The 16,100-nt window shown below is 40.1% G+C and overlaps 2 protein-coding genes and 1 long non-coding RNA gene across 4 annotated transcripts in view; 1 reads left to right on the top strand and 2 right to left on the bottom strand.

The window, feature by feature from the left end:
- Positions 1-1,693: 1,693 nt before the first annotated feature.
- drgx (dorsal root ganglia homeobox) lies at positions 1,694-6,738 on the bottom strand. Its single transcript, XM_041789679.1, has 6 exons — positions 6,681-6,738; positions 5,795-5,895; positions 4,905-5,006; positions 3,089-3,261; positions 2,651-2,763; positions 1,694-2,076 (listed from the first exon to the last, which is right to left on the bottom strand). Exons 1-6 carry the CDS (start codon positions 6,736-6,738, stop codon positions 1,694-1,696), a joined length of 930 nt encoding a protein of 309 aa, XP_041645613.1.
- LOC121511119 lies at positions 2,025-12,490 on the top strand. The gene is made up of 3 exons (XR_005992022.1): positions 2,025-2,110; positions 3,106-3,287; positions 12,404-12,490. It is a non-coding gene; the product is annotated as an uncharacterized LOC121511119 (long non-coding RNA).
- The window catches only part of ercc6 (excision repair cross-complementation group 6), a 28,236-nt gene continuing 22,516 nt past the window's right edge, over positions 10,381-16,100 (bottom strand). For both annotated transcript variants that reach the window (XM_041789675.1, XM_041789676.1), the window contains exons 16-22: positions 15,689-15,808; positions 15,408-15,502; positions 14,769-14,914; positions 14,054-14,635; positions 12,397-12,565; positions 11,924-12,002; positions 10,381-11,833 (exon numbers count right to left, since the gene is read on the bottom strand). In XM_041789675.1, coding sequence (XP_041645609.1) covers positions 11,387-11,833; positions 11,924-12,002; positions 12,397-12,565; positions 14,054-14,635; positions 14,769-14,914; positions 15,408-15,502; positions 15,689-15,808 — 1,638 coding nt within the window. In that variant the 3' untranslated portion in view covers positions 10,381-11,386. The remainder of the gene's footprint in view (positions 11,834-11,923; positions 12,003-12,396; positions 12,566-14,053; positions 14,636-14,768; positions 14,915-15,407; positions 15,503-15,688; positions 15,809-16,100) is intronic.

Raw genomic sequence — 16,100 nt, forward strand, 5'->3', positions numbered from 1 at the left:
GAAAAGGAGCTGATTTGTGTGAGGATATTGTGTTATCATTAGCTGCCATGTCAGGGGGGCTTAGTATCTTAGCTCTGGGAGCTCTTATGCACTTAAAACAAAATCAGTATATTGAACATGATGTTTTTTAATAACATTTTGTTCATGAATAGACATAGCACCTGCTCTAGAACAGGCCTACGACACAAAACATAAAAGTAGGACACAATAGGTTCTGATTTTATAACTTTATTTCCACTGCATCTCCACTTTCCTCTGTCAAAAGTGACATTTTTAAATGGTTGGTGTATGCATTTTGTAGGGAAATATGATGTTCAAAATGCAATAAAAATTCCATCAAATCTTTAAAATTGCAAATGTCACCAGAGGTTGACTCATAGACATTGAAAGCATCATTTTATTGTAACATTTCCGGGTATTTACAACATGCAAACATAATGATGTGGGGGGAAAAAAAAGAGGATGTAAGTGCTCTGTGTACAACCTGGCACGACTTCTGACATTATCGCCCTCCTCTGTGTCACCGGGGTGTCGCCTCATCAATTATTGAACCAGTACTTCATGGTAATACATAATTTGTTATCAATTATTCATGATAATGTGTGTGTAGTTTACTTAATTGTGTTATTGACTATCAAAAGTAATTTCCTGAAAATCCTCAAGGACGCAAATTGAATCAGGCGACCTACCAGCCGTGTGCTCGGCGGTTAAGTATTCTCGATCTGATCAGCTGATCCTTTAATCAAGAGTCGATTCAGTGAGGAGATACTTTGCCTTAAGTGATGACAGGTTCTGTTTTGTTATGTATAAAATCCACATTGATAAAATGCAAATTTCATGTTTATTTTGGTTTATTAAAAAATGGTAAAGGACAGAAAGAGGATGAGGAAGGGGGGATCCATCCTAAAAGTAAATAAATAATAAGAGTCACGATTGCTCTCCTCTGCCAGCTTTAAGGGGAACTGATAAATAATGTATCATAACAGATGGCTGGAGCGAGAGGCAACAGGAGAGAAACATGAGCGACTACATCTTTAATTGTTTTAAAGAACATGTCACAACAGGACCGATGTGTTCGCTGTCTGCTGACGCCACAGACGTGCTAACAGAGCGGACGACACAACCGCTGCCCCCTTTGTCACTGAGACATACTGTAATCTGGCACATGTACACATTTACAGAGAAAATGGCTGATTAATATTAAAGTGCACTTTCACTTTATAAATCAACAGAATGAGGGATTGTTTGAGCCCGTTACCAACCTGATGGCAGAAACATTATATTGCAAAAATCCTTAAAGTACCTCCATCAGTTCTACACTTAGAGTTTACATGCATTAACATTCACAATGTAAGCATCTGAATGAGTTAAATTCACATTATCAAATAGGTCTTTGCTGCACACATGTTGTATCTATGTCAGTCCTTTACATAGAGTCCAAGAGTGCAGGAAGACAGAGATCCACACCAAACTTGTGCTTTTTATGGGGAAAACAAAGCCCCAAATATTCAGCATTTCTCAAAAAACAATATTTTACAGTCAAATAAATATTTTAATGTCAGCATCCACACATAAGTCTTTCCCAGGAAGTTTCTGGACTCAGTCTGTAGTTGTGCTTCAGAGTAGAGTAGTGATAATGGGCACGATCACACAGATTTAGAGCATCAGTACGTCCATGTTTACATCCATCTTTTTACTTTTTCTCCAGTTGTTCCTTGGAGCAGTGAGGGTGTTTGTCAGGACTGCTGCCCAGCACCGGCACCTTGTTGGCCAGACTGGGACTGGAGCTTTCCCCTCCTCTCCCCACGGAGCCGGGAACCTCGATGGCGGGACCTATGGAGGGTCTCGCCACCCCGGCCGAGCTTACGGCGACTCCAGACAGGACTCCCACGCCGGCGCCCGGTCCGCCCGCTGCAGCGCCGAGCAGGTTCGCAGACTGAAGCACAGCCTCCGAATGCTCACGGGCCTTCATGCGAAGGGCGGCCACGCTGGCTGTGCGGTTGCCTTGGCAACCGTAGGGTGGCAGGAAGGACAAGCCCATGGGGTCGGAAACACAGCAGGAACACAAACCATTACCTGGAAGAACAAAAAGTGGGGTCCAATGAGAGAAGTAAACTATCGAATTTCATCTTCATGTCATTTTCAGTTTCAATTAATTCATGTTAATAGAGCGCCAAATCACAAGTTATTCAACGTCCTTTTACAAAGAAGGAAAAGAGGAAGGAAAGACTTGTTTTCTAGTTTTTTGTTTTTGATTTACATGTGCAAATTTATGCAATTTAGGATGCAAGGCATAAGGTTAAAAAAGGCGGCACAAATTAAAATAATTAAAACAGTCAACGACAAACACAAAGAGAACAGAGACCGTAAAAACTATAGAGAGCAGGTCTAGACTGTACTTTTCATTGTTTACAGAGATCCAACATTCCTCTGTTAATTAGCAGACACTGTACAACAAAATCTCTGTTTTTAACCGGCAGATACGTTGGGAAGAATCAGACTTATTTGTTGACAGCCATCTGGTGCAACTATATGTGATGAAAGGGTGAGATAAAAGAGAGAGAGGTGGAGAGACAAAAGAGTAAAACAGACAGACAGGAAAACAAAGAAATCAATATTTGCATGCTGAATTATTTTGAGTTGTGTTTACCTTTCAGTGTGGCGACCTGTGAGAGGGCCTGGGCGTAGGTAGCAGAGTTTAGGAGCGTTCCTGGGATACATGACGGGAAGAACGGACCACTTGGACCCACCGTCCTGTTGATGCTGAAGAACACAGACAAACTTTATCTAGTCATCAAGTAGAAAGACTATAATCTTTGAATCACTTGCTTCCCTTTTTTTTTTTTTTTTTTTTTTTAAGCTGTTTCTATCTTTGCTGTCTGAGTCAACTGAATTAAAAAGTTTATTTAATTCACAAACTGATCTATGGAAACAATCAGGATTTCTGCCATAGTTTTAAAGCGGACGTAATTGGCAGAATAAAATGTACTCCTGTTTAGTTTGCATAAAAATCCTGCCTCAGACTTCTCCTGCCTTTAATGTTTCACAGCAGTTAAGCTCCAACCCTCACCCTCTTGTCCATTCTCACCTCTGCTGCATCTCCAGCGGTTCTTTCTGCTTCCTGCTGTGGTCCACCGGAGACTGAGAGTTGATGCTGCGAGACGGAGGAGTGCCCTCGCTCATCTGCTCTTTACCTCCTTCTGCGTCTGAGCTTCCTCGCTCTGTCTTCCTCCACTTTGCTCTGCGGTTCTGAAACCAAACCTGCATTAGAAGCAAAATAAGGAAAGGTAAGAACAACTATTATTATTATTATTATTATTATTATTATTACTATTAACATTATTTTTTCTAATTAAAATATCACCACGTTCACAGCTGCAGTTTTTTTCATTCTTTTATGCTAGTCTGTGAATTACATTTCTTTATGCTTAGCTCATATTTTCCATAGAATTTTCTCTTAATTCAGAACGAAACAAATAAAAGACAGTATTTGATATTTTCCAGCCTTTTAGGAGGAAAAGCAAAGTTTAAATATTCTTTTTCTTTTTGTCCCACATATCAAGAGGTGTTTGAATGTCTCACACCAGCACTTTAAGGTCCCACACTCCCCAAAAACTTTGCCATCCACACAGCTGAGAACATATAGCCAAGTTGTGGTGTCTTAATCGAATGAAGGTCACTGCCTATAACAACATTTAATTGAGCAATTTTTCATTATCATATTTTAATGACTTCCCACTGACAGTTGTGCAGCCTGAGAGAGGGGCAGCTATGATGAAGTCGTTTATTTCCCTATTTAGTGATTGTTTGACAACATCAGATTCGATTAGGACTCGGTTCTAGCAGGCATTAATCATGATGTGTGAATGGAGGTTAGAGCCGGTCTGTGTGTGAGTGTGTGTGCTCTGCATCTCTTGCTATTGTACTGGAGGTATAAATGATGTCAACAGCCAAACAAAACACGTGCATTCATTGGGCATAAAGAAAAGACAACATTTTGGTGGCAGGACAACAATACAACCGATGGACTTATCTCACCCCTGCACCTTCCAGCTAGAAGTCGCGCGCCCCCCCATACACACCCCCCTCTCTGAATAGGCTATAATTGCTCCATTAATCTCAATTTGCCGCGTGCTCTTAATGCGGGGGAGGCCCATTGACACTTTACAAAAAGGGGGGCAACAACACTACAACAGAAAGGAAATTTATTTTCTAATAATAATGTAAGTTTAATATCCCTGCATACTGCGCTGGATTCATGTTCAGATTTAATAATAGGAATGTGGTAATCGGATTAGGAGGGGAATAATTTGTTTACAATCCCTAATTTACAGCGCTGGATTCCATTATCAACCCTGCCATTGGGTTTAAGCGATAGTAAGATGACCCTGGGGAACAAAAGGCAAACTATTATATTTCCCACAATTAGATCTGCGCGCACAACAAAACCCAAAAGCAAATCTGGAATGCAGGAAATTACATACAGGACACATAACTTAATTACATCTGGCCAAGTTTATAACGGCGCATATGTGCAGGGCACGAGCAGAATATAAATTGGCAAATTTAAGGTGCGCGTGTGTGCTTTTTGTGTGTTTGAAAGTGTGTGTGTTTGCCAGAAAAGAGAGAAAAACTGAGAGTTTGTGAGTCTGCAGGCTTTGCCCTTTTTAAAACCACATTTCAGTGTTTGAACGGGATCTGCACGGATGATGTATTCCTACCTTTGAGATGCGGACAAATTAGCGAGAACATTATCGCTGCTTAATTATGAATGACCGATTAATCAAGCTAATCTAATATTCACCATTATGTTGATGTTATTAAAGTGCATCGCCGGGATGACAGAGTGGCTTCATTTAGCCTTTCTCCAGTGGTCAAACGCGGCCAAAGCCCACCTTACCTACCTGCACCCTGGCCTCCGTGAGGTTGATCTTCATGGCCAGCTCCTCGCGCGTGAACACGTCCGGGTAGTGCGTCTGCGCAAACACAGCCTCCAAAGCCTCCAGCTGCAGGAACACGAAGGAAAGAAGTTTATGAAACATTTGTTGTTTCTGCTGGACTTTTCTGTTTCTAACAGAATTCCTCTTTCACTCCCTTCTTTTAAATTTTGTTCTACGTGTCGTTTTGTCTTTTATTTAGACCTTAAATCGCAATAAAGTTTGAATTGAATAGAAATTGAACTACGTCACGTAAGTTATCGTCACCCTCCCCAGGTGTAGAAATTTTTACTTTATAAAACCATAAATATCGATAGGAGCAGCGTTTCATGTAAAATATTGATTGAAAATAAGTTAAAGAGGCTTAAATGAAATAAATGAGTTATAATTAAATAGAATAAACACATATTCCCCCATTCTAGGAGATAATAGTAGAATTTACAGGCATTTTACGGCTGAAGGCCACTTTTTTATTAAACTTAAGCTCTTGTTGAGCTTTGACTTTTTAGCTTTTGACGGTTTCTAATTTTTTTAGCCTAACTGTTGCTAAAGCCTGAATTCATTTCAACTAAATTGTTTTTCTACGTTTAAGCTTAAAACTACAGTTAAATAGATCAGTGCTCTACTTTTAAACTGTATCTCCCTGCATCAAAGCAATCAGGATATTTTCTTTTAGATAGATATCCTGTCAGTTTGAGGCTTTTATGGGGTTTTTCCACTTTTTTTTCACAAGTCTTTTTTAAATGTTTATCATTTCCTATTTGCTTGTTCCTTTTTAAAATTTCTGTTAAGTTAATATGAAGGCCTCTGGCTGCTTCGTCAGGTTTCTTGTTTGTCCTCTGCTGGTTCATATTTACCTGTTGCAGAGTGAAGGTAGTTCTGTTCCTGCGCTGTTTCCTGCGTAGAAATCCATCATCGAAATCAGTCGGAGCGTGGTTGCCAAATCCGCTCGAATTCACTGGAAAAAAAAAGTTTATGAAAGATGATTTATTCACTATGTACAGTCAGGTTTAGTATTTCTTATTTTTGTTTAAAATAATTAGGCAAGTCTGACGGCTCGGATAGCATGTACACAAAACGACTATAAATAAATAAAAGTACGAATGTTGGCCAAAGCAGAGAGATGAGGGAATTGGCTCGCTGGCACATTTCGTGTTTCCATTAGTTGCATGAAACATTGATGTGTGGAGTCTGAGGGGAGCCATGACGGACTAAGAGCCATGACACCCAACATCTGTGCCCGGGACAAAACACCCCCTCTGCCCCGGGGCCAAAGCACCAGCAGCGGTCCTCACCAGAGCCAGCAGACTGACACAGCAGAGCAAAAATCTGTCTTAACCCTTTACATCCACATTTAGCACCGTGGGAAGGCTAAAGAGCCCTCCATTCAAACTAATAAGCATGTTTATAGTGATGGATCAAACATCCGATCTGTTCAAGTTTTCATATTTATAGACGGAAAAAATCTGATGCTCTTTTCATTCATCACATCATAAAATGTAAGTGTTGCTTTTTATAGGATCATTCATTTTCTGTTTCTTTTAAAATAAAGAAATATTGTAAAGTTTATATAAAAACAAATAAAAGAAAGATCCGCTCAGGCCTTGACCAACAAACACGCCTTTGCGCGTAATTACGCAGCGCGATCATGCCCAAACTTTAAAGAGAGATTAAAGTCGTACCCTGCTGTTCTAAATTCAAAGTAACCTGGCGGTGTGAAAGAGGCACAATCTAAAAACTTACATGTGTTGGATCGGCAGCACTCTCCGTCCAGCTGAGGCGGACAGTGAAAGTAGAACATCCTGACGCGACTGTGAGCTGCCAAAGTGAACCTGGAACAGAGACAAAAGTTTGAACCAGACACGCTACAGCTGCTGCTGCGGAGAAATACAGATCTACGGCTGAAAATCAAACATTAGTGCAGCAGTAAGAAAAGGCTCAGAGAGAGAGAGAGAGAGAGAGAGGATGGTGGTACCTGCAGAGAGGATGCTGAGGAGAGAGACTTTCCGCTCTGAGGGAGGAGGAGGAGGTGACTGCTGCACTTCCTCTGACTCTGTGTCTGGGAGTGTCCACATCGCTCTCTCTCTCTCTCTCTCTCTCTCTCATACACTCTCACACACTCTCACATGTCTGTGTGTGTCTCTCTGGGAGTGTCCAGATGTCTCTATAACTGTATAACTGTCTGCAGAGTGTTAAGGCTTTCAGCTATAGTGTCGCAGAATCTCACGCCTAATTGGTCCTAATCGGATTATCACGGCTTTGTCTCTCTCACCCCCAACCCCTGGTGCTAGTGTGTGTTTATGTGTGTGTGTCAGAGAGAGAAACAGAGAGAAAGAAAGAAAGAAAGAGGAGTGAGAGAGAGAGAAAGAGAGAGAGAGGAGATATACCCAGGGTGGCAAACGGCAGCTCTGCTCTGGTGCCAAAAAAATTCATCACAAGTGATTGTTATTCCAGAGTCAGGCATATTCCCTAACCATAAACATGCACACATACCCGCTGCACTTTTTATTTGGTTCTTTCATATATTAAAAAAAGGAGGATGACTGCTTTTGGGTTTTAGATTGACTGTCGGCTGGGTTAATTGCTCGTCAGGGTGCGTTAGCGGGTCCACTTTACAAGGGGTTGCGCATGTAGAACACTCACAAGGCCAAATTTTTGATTTTGTTCACAGCAAGGGGTCCTGCGATTTATTTCGCTTCCTCAGATAAATGATGTGCTGCGGGACCCTTTCAATTAGTTTTAAAGCGCATCTGGGACGACAGAGCGCAGACGCCATGCGTCTCTGAGGTGGAGGCAAAATGAGGCTTCGAGAAGCAGCTGAAATTTAGAAGAGGAGTGCGGGATTGGACTAAACCACATAAAGTGCAGAAAATCCCTTCTAATGGCGCGTAATTGGTTCTGTAATATCATTACAGGCGGATAATGGCCAGTTACAGGGCCCCGCGCTATTAAGGGTTTCCCTGGCGTGCAGCGTTTATGTTATTAAAGGGGGAATATAATGATATTTTAGTTATTAAATGCGCGTAATTAATTTATGCACCACTGAAAATAAAGTTGTTATTATGACCTCGGCGAGGTGCGTGGAGAAAATTGAAATCAAATAACGGTTGATAACTTTATCCCAATATTTGGTCTAGACAACTCTGACAAGAGAGCAGGCCTGGACTCTGTGTGTGTGTGTGCGTGTGTGTGTGCTTCCTGTCAGCGCCTCCCTCCCCACCCTCTGATAATTGCTTAAATAACTGTGTGTAAGTGAAATTACACTCTCATCTGTGTCGGTTAGAAACAGTTTAACAACAAACTTTAACGAGTTTTCTCATATTCCTATAATTAGCAGATTACTGGAGTTATTTACATTTCAGGACCTTGGTCAGCAACACCAGCACACTCAAAGAAAAGCCTAACAGGACAGGGATGTTATATCTGATCACTTTGATACTTAAAACACTGCAGAATTGACATTCATCCCTTTATTAGCTTTTATTATTGGACAGCTGTTCTCAACACTCACATGGTAAAAGTAGGGATGCACAATTTGGATTTTTGCAGATTTCAAGTATGCCACTATTTAGAAATTTGTTATAGCCAATACTGATACCAATATAAAATTTAGTTCATACCTAAAACTTCTGCTCCTAAAACACACTTTAAGTGTATGAAATGAGGATAAAATAAAAATCACATCAGCTGATTCAGGTACAGTGCATTAGGAAAGTATTCAGACCCCCCCCACCATCACACACACATTTTCCATTTTGTTTCACTGTAGCCTGATAGCCTGATGTTACAGTCAAAAACACATTTTTATTCCCAGTAATCTACACTCAGTATCCCATCATGAAAAAGGGAAAAAGGGAAAACAGAATGTTTTACATTTTTCCAAATTTATGACACCCCCCCCCCAAAAAAAAAAAAAATATCACTAGACATAAGTGCAAATCCAACGAAAGCTCACTTGGCTATAACATGTTTTTTGCAACCCCTGGGCAGGCTTTCATGTGTTCTGCACTGAGAAGAGGCTTCCTTCCTTCTGTAACTTTGTCTCATCTTCACACTGGATCTCTGGAGCTCATTCAGGGTGACCATCGGGTTCTTGGCCCTTCTCCCCTGATTGCTCAGTATGGCTGGGCGACCACCTCTTGGAAGAGTCCTGGTTGTGCTAAACTTCTTCCGTTTGAGAATCATGGAGTCCACTGTGCTCTTGAGAACCTTCGGTGCAGCAGACATTTTTTTGCAGCCTTCCCCAGATCTGTGCCTTGCAACAATCCTGTCTCTGGGCTCTGCAGGCAGTTCCTTTGACCTCATGGCTTGGTTTTTGCGCTGAGCAAAGATTGAGAAATGGGAGGAACCTTAGATAAATTCAAAGTGTCTTTTCAAAGGGTCTGAATACTTATGTCAGTGTGATATTTCAGTTATTTTTCATAAATTTGCAGATATTTCTTATATTCTCTTTTAACTCAGTCATGATGGAGTACTGACTGTAGATTAATAGGAATAAATTTTTTTTTTTTTTTTTTCAACTATTTGAATGAATGAGCGAATTAATATTTTATTACTAGTCTGGTCATTTAGATGACCCATCCCACAAGGAACAAAAAAAAAACAAAACAGTAAATATTCCAAATCAGCCCAGCACCAAACAGCACAGTACAATATCAATAAATAAGCGTCAACCCCCTCCATATTTGAAACACTTCAGGAGGAAGAGTAAAACAAACGGACAAATAATCATAAACCAACACAGCCCCTAAAACACATGACATAATAACAAACAAGACAAAATTAAGTTTGATAAAATAAGTAAACCTCATAAAAAACAGTCTGATACAATTATCTTTTATGACTCCTTTTCCATGCCTTAAAGAGAGAGTCAGACAAAAAAATGACATTATCAAAGAGATGTTTCATTCTAGTACTGTTGTCCATATGAATTAAATCAGGACCAGGACCTGAACATTTCTAAACAGTGTTTCCCATAGGCTACGATACATTGGACAGTATATAATAAATTTAATTTCATTTTCCACTTCATTTAGTTTACAGTATTCACAGATTATTTCATCCTCTCATACTCTTCTATATCTGCCAGTTTCAGTGTTAAGTGATAACATGCTTCATCTTAACTGTGCAAACAGGGATGTATGGCTTTTTGACAAATTATATTTAAGATATTTTTCACATTCATAGTCCTTAAATAGCAATACGTTTTTAGTTTAGCATCAGGCTGCAACATAAAGTTAAAAAATGAAGGGGGTCTGAATGCACTGTAGGCTGCTCCTGCCTTAAACCTTTTTTACACATACAGCTGATATTTACAGCTGATAAATCTGTTATATCATCAGAAATTTTCGTATCTGCCGATATTATGCGCCCTAGTTAAACAAGGCATAACGTTTAACTATATAAACAAGAATCAGGCATTTTTCAATAGATTAGAGGGGGTTCTAATGATCTTCTTTATTGTGGTACAGTCTTTACTAGAAATGACATTACAAGAGAACAATCCTATACAAAGACTTTATTGCATACAGTTTATGTATGACAGCATCAAGAGCTTTTTAAATTCGTCATAAACATGGCAGCTGAATAACTCAGCTTTAGTCAGTTTCAACAAATAACTGGAGGTAGGTATTTTAAAAAATGTAAACATCCCTAAACCCCCGCTATGTTTACATACAGTTCAAAATATGTCATTTATTATAAAACCCTCCAAAACCTGTGGTCAAGCAGTCATGCTTACATAGTGACTCACTACATCCCATCACATTTATTATTTACAAAGTTTGTCACCTGTGAGGTTATAATAGTACACATATTTCAAAGCAACAACTCCTGTCACTGTAAATCCTTCTCAAAGTAGAACAGTTTCAACTTTCAAGCAAATACAAAACGGGTGAATTCAAGTATGACAGGATATAAATAACAAGCTGAGAAACATAAAACGCAACAATGAACAAATTTCAGCACAAAAGACATTTTTTAACTGGACAGTTACCTGATAATCAACCGGCATTTGTTTGAGTCTGCATGGCACCGTGATGTGGTTTTACCACAGCTTCATCTGCTACGTTAAAGATTCTGTAAGGAACTTTTAGGTTGTTTGGTTAGTAAAAACAGTTTATGCAAAAAGATTGACTCCTTGTCTGGCACCTACCCCCCAGCAGTAGCTTCAGGCATCAAAATAGATCAGCGATTGTGTTGTTTGCTTCTGTAGTTTGTACAGAAACATCAATATTAATATCACACAACCAAAAAGTCCTCAGAGGAGCTTTAAGAGGTACATTAACCTATTATTAACGGCTTTTAGTGAAAATGTTCATTTGATGGAAAGTGGCTGATGTATTTTTGTCAAACAACAAAAAGTCAAACGTTGCACCTTATGTCGACACAGACTCATCACATACAAGTACACAAATATGCACCACAGTTCAGCTTATTCTCTGCCCCTCTCAACGGAACTCCCCTTTCAGCCTCCAGATGCCCTCCTGACCAGCAGGCCTGTGAAAGTCACAGATACTCCGCAGCAGCTCCCTGAAGACCGGCGCCTGTTCCTTTGTCAGCCTCGGTTTGAAATACTCCAGCACTTCCTGTGTGGAGGCCTGTCCGTCCACACTCGCCTGGAAGGCTACAAAGTTCCGCAGATCTACCAGCAGCTCATCGTGCTCTGTGGGTGGAGCTGGAGAGCTCCGGCCTGCTGCTCCGGAGTCTTCCTCCTCCTGTTCTTCTTCATCTCTGTGGCCTGAGGGCAAGCTGATGTGGTTACGCATTCTCATCTTGGCCAGCAGGGAGGAGGAAGAGAGCGGGGCGGAGTTTGAGTCACTGTCGGCTGCCTCCCCACTGAAATGAGCTGCTGATCCCGGTTTCTTTGACACAGATTTCTTTATAAAAGCAGCATCCTAAAGAGAGAAACATGTGAAATGACACAATATGTAAGAAACACAAACAACTACACTGAACTGCATGTGATCTCATCATACTTTTATTACCTTGCATTTACTCAAAGTAGGGGCTGATTTAACAGAATTATCAACCAGCAGAGAATTCTTCTTTTGTCCAAACCGTTTCCTGTGAGAGAAAACAAAGCAAAACTAAGATATGCTGCTCAAATAAGATTATGAACACTTTAAATCAGTGGTTCTCAACTGGTCTAGCCTCAAGACCCACAACCATCTATAATGAAAAACCACTCCCCAGATTTGCAAAAACTTTCAACCCCTCAAATGTATTCAAAGAAAAATGTAGCAGTTTGGATCTTTAATGGAATAAAACATTTGACTGAACAGAGACAGGAAAACAACTTAAATTTACTTATCATGGCAAAATGGAATAAAATAAAATCGGATGATTTATGTCTGCGTAGGGTTTCAATACATCAAATTTTTTCCAGGAAACAAAATGGCTCCGAGTTCTGACTCAGTATTTGAGATCCACTGCTCTAAACACCCTTGTTTGTATTTACCTTGCAGGTGGAGGAGGGGGTCTGTTGAAGGGCAGCCTACACTGCTGACGAGAAACCTTAAGTGCTTTCATGGCGTCTTTGGCCACCCTGATTGCTTCTGCCTCCACGAGAACATAGTCAGGGTTTGAGGACTCCATGATGGTGTCATGCTGCATCACACTGTGGATACCTGAGGTGAACAAAACACAAAGTAGGAGCTCATTTATTTGTGAAATTTTAAGCGATAGTAGAGTGGTATTTTTGTGGCTGGGTTGAATGAAGAACTTGTCAATGGTGAGTTTATAATCCATAGGAGATGCCAGCGTGGCCTCTTTAAGGCAAACAGGCAAATAATTAGGCAGGTTTAAAGAAAAAAAACAAGCCAAAACAGAATGTTAGGGTGTGTGTATACTAGGAAGAAACTTCTTTAGAAACTGTAAGACAGGAGAGATCCTAAATTACCTGGTGGTGCAGGTTGTGAGCTTGAATCCACAAACCTTAAAAGCTATGAATGTGACTTTGTAAAAACAGCACCTCTGTATCTTTCTGGATTAGAGGATATCAGCAGCTCATGTGTTTGCAGGAGTGACTGTTGAAGTGAGAGCTGATGTTTTACAGTAATTTTTCAAAATGTAACAATTTTATTTGCAAAGCATGAAGAACAGAATGCAAGTTTGTCTACAAATAAAGTTTTTTTTTTAGCTCTGTTTTATTACACAATTTATGTTGACTTGATCAGAAAACACTATCTGTGCTGTTGAGGAGGAAAATGAGCAAAAAGAGCAAACTTTACCGCTATTACTGTGCTGTGCCACTTGAATAATCTTCAAACATTTTTAAAATGAAATGATCTCAAACTGGGATCAGTTAGGGCTGGGAAATGTTGCCGAAGAATAAAAGTGTTTCACATCAGAGCCGATTCATGATTTTAACTGATTTTCTTTCCTGTGTAAAATCGCAACATTTACGCAAGGAGTAGAGAGAAAATGGATACTGTTGACTAGTTCACTGATCATAGAAAGCGATCTTGTATAGAAAATAAAGATGCTACCATGGTTGGCAGATATATCGAGCGCAATACCAAGTTAAAGTCAGCGAGGAAAATGCAGGTATTCATTTATGCATGTGTTGAAAAGCAGAAATGCAATCCACAAATAATCCAAAATTTTCTCATTCTGACATTTCCAACAAGTCTGTCTGTACTCAACCAGGTAAGGCAGAGGAGGAGCAGTAGATGAAGTTCATGAGGAAATCTAGAATTTCCACAATATAATTAATTAATAAAATTGGATTAATCAGATGCAGACTGCAATAAAGATGTTAAAATAGACCCACAGCTCATCAGTGCACTACAGTTGAGGAACACGCACATGGTGTCCCTACCTCATGCTAAAACAGAGAGGCTATGTTTATTTTCTTCATCAGAACAGACATGCAACCTGAAGATTTTGGCTTTGTTTTTCTTAAAATGAGCTAAATTACATGGAGCAAACAACTCAGTCTGCATAGCTCTATAGCACAACTTCCATGAAGGCACTTAAACCTGTCTGTCCTTAAATGGGCCACACACGCTAATATCTCCTGTGGCTAATATACTCAACTGTTTACAGGTACCTCATACAACCTCTCTCAGCTAAACAACAAAATTATGGCTGGGGGATTTGGACACAGAACGTACCAGATTTCTTGAAGAGCTTTGACAAAACGTAATCATCTGACTTCTTCTGGTTGTCTGCCTCATTTTCTTCACCCTCTTCTTTCTTAAAGGCCCTTTTCTTCACCAAATGAGAGATGCGATGGCCTTCAAATCGAGCGTCTTTGGAGTGTTTTCGCTTATTATGTTTGTGTGAGTCAGAAGAGTCGCAGTGCTTCCTCTTCTCTCTGTGTTTTTGTGGGCTGGTTAGAGCAGAGTCTTTGTCTCTGTGTTGGCGAGGGCTGGACGTGCTGGGGTTTTTGGCTGCATCACAGTTATTCTGTCCTGTTAGATCTGTATTTGCTGGAATATTTGGCTCAACAACCACGCCATTTTGGTTGTTGCTTTGGTTGCCCATCGAGACATCTGGTTCAACCTGAGCGTTTTTGCTGGAAGGAGAAGTTTTTTCGTCTTTTACTGTAGGAATGTTTAATGAGGAGTGTCTTCTGTCTGAACTGGTTTCATTCTGGTCTGTAGAGTGTTTAGGTACATGGCTGCCATGTTTTACAGCATGTGACGGCCTTGGCCTCTCAGGTTTCTTGGGTGCTTTGACATCAGAGCCTGTACCTGTGGGAAGAACCAAAAAATAGTTCATCCTTGACTCATGATGGACACTTATGTAAAGCTTGAAGAAAAAGAAAGGCCCAGGTGAACAAACAAAAATGAAGGCATAAAGAAGGCAGGTGATGCATCTGCTGACCTGCAAATATGGCACTGGTCTCTGTTCCCTGAGATCCATCTGGATCAGCAAGCGTGAACAGATCATAGATGTCATTGGACTTGAAAAACCGTCTTTGTTTGGGATCCTTCAGCACCCGATTGGTCAGAAACTGTTTGAAGATTTGCCTGAATTAAAAAAGGTAAAGTACAGAATTAGATCCTTGTGAAATAATTTGTTATTTCTCTTTGGCTAGCAGCACCGATCCTCTGTCACCTCAGAGTAGTTTGTCTGATGGATGAGAAAATTAGTTAACCGTTCTTCAGTAGGTACCAAAATAGAACCCCTGCAGTTTTTTTTAACTCGCTTTTTGAAAGCACATCACAGACCCAAACCAGCCAGAGCAACAGTTTAGAAGTCCTAGATTGGCCATTTAATAAAGCAGGAAAGCTTTTCAATTACTGAGAACTGGAATAGTGCGTGTAGTAATTCAGCAATGATGTGAGCTATTAGTCATGTTATTACCAATATTCATGAAGATGTGAGGTTGATGGAAAGACAGCGGAAACACAAAACCGGGTGAGGGAAAGAACAAAAGCAGTGCAGGATGATTTAAAACTCTTTGTAACTGCGACGTGGAATTAAGATAATTTTAATAAGATAGAGGAGAATCACACTGACCTGTGATAGATTTTCTCCTCGATGGTCCCAGCGGTCAGAAGTCTGTAAATCGTCACATTCTGCTTCTGACCGATCCTCCATGCTCGCTCACGTGCCTGCAGACATACAATACATTTATATGAATTTAGATAAAATACCACAATTATCTTTAAGAAGGATATTTAAGAAACAAAAACAAAAGCTGCCAGAGAGGAAATATTCAAAATGAATAGTATGACTCTATGAATAGAAGAACACTTGTGAAATGTTGTACTTGAAAACTGAGCACACATTTGTTTTACCTGCGTGTCGGTGCTTGGGTTCCAGTCTGGGTCATAGATTACAACTCTGTTGGCCCCGGTCAGATTGACTCCCAGACCTCCAACTCTGGTGGTCAACAAGAAGATAAAGATAGATTTGTCCTGTAGGAAAGAAAGGCAGAAAAGTTGGTGATAAATAAGCATCATGACAGTTTTATTCTCTCTCTGAACATTACTTTTCATGTTTTAATCACGAAAATACATTTCATTTAAATCATGAATTAAATATGAAATCAAGAAAGGCAAGAATTTACAACTCTTACAGATTATATCCTTTGTTTCAAGACAATTTAGAAGCGTACATGAATCCAGAGCTTCACTGAAGGAAAAAAATGAATGCCTCCTCCACCAGTTACAATGTTCATCATTTTCTGAGTCTCCTGATCATCTACTT

Source organism: Cheilinus undulatus, linkage group 6, assembly GCF_018320785.1.
Source record: "Cheilinus undulatus linkage group 6, ASM1832078v1, whole genome shotgun sequence".
In the NCBI taxonomy this organism is placed as follows: domain Eukaryota; kingdom Metazoa; phylum Chordata; class Actinopteri; order Labriformes; family Labridae; genus Cheilinus; species Cheilinus undulatus.

Bases quoted from the DNA above. Each gene is read 5' to 3' on its own strand.
- drgx (XM_041789679.1), bottom strand. From the start codon at position 6,738: ATGTTCTACTTTCACTGTCCGCCTCAGCTGGACGGAGAGTGCTGCCGA. The intron at 3,262-4,904 runs GTAGGTAAGGTG...CTTCTAATGCAG, and splicing joins TCACGGAGGCCAGGGTGCAG to GTTTGGTTTCAGAACCGCAG. The intron at 2,077-2,650 runs GTAAACACAACT...TTGTTCTTCCAG, and splicing joins ACAGGTCGCCACACTGAAAG to GTAATGGTTTGTGTTCCTGC.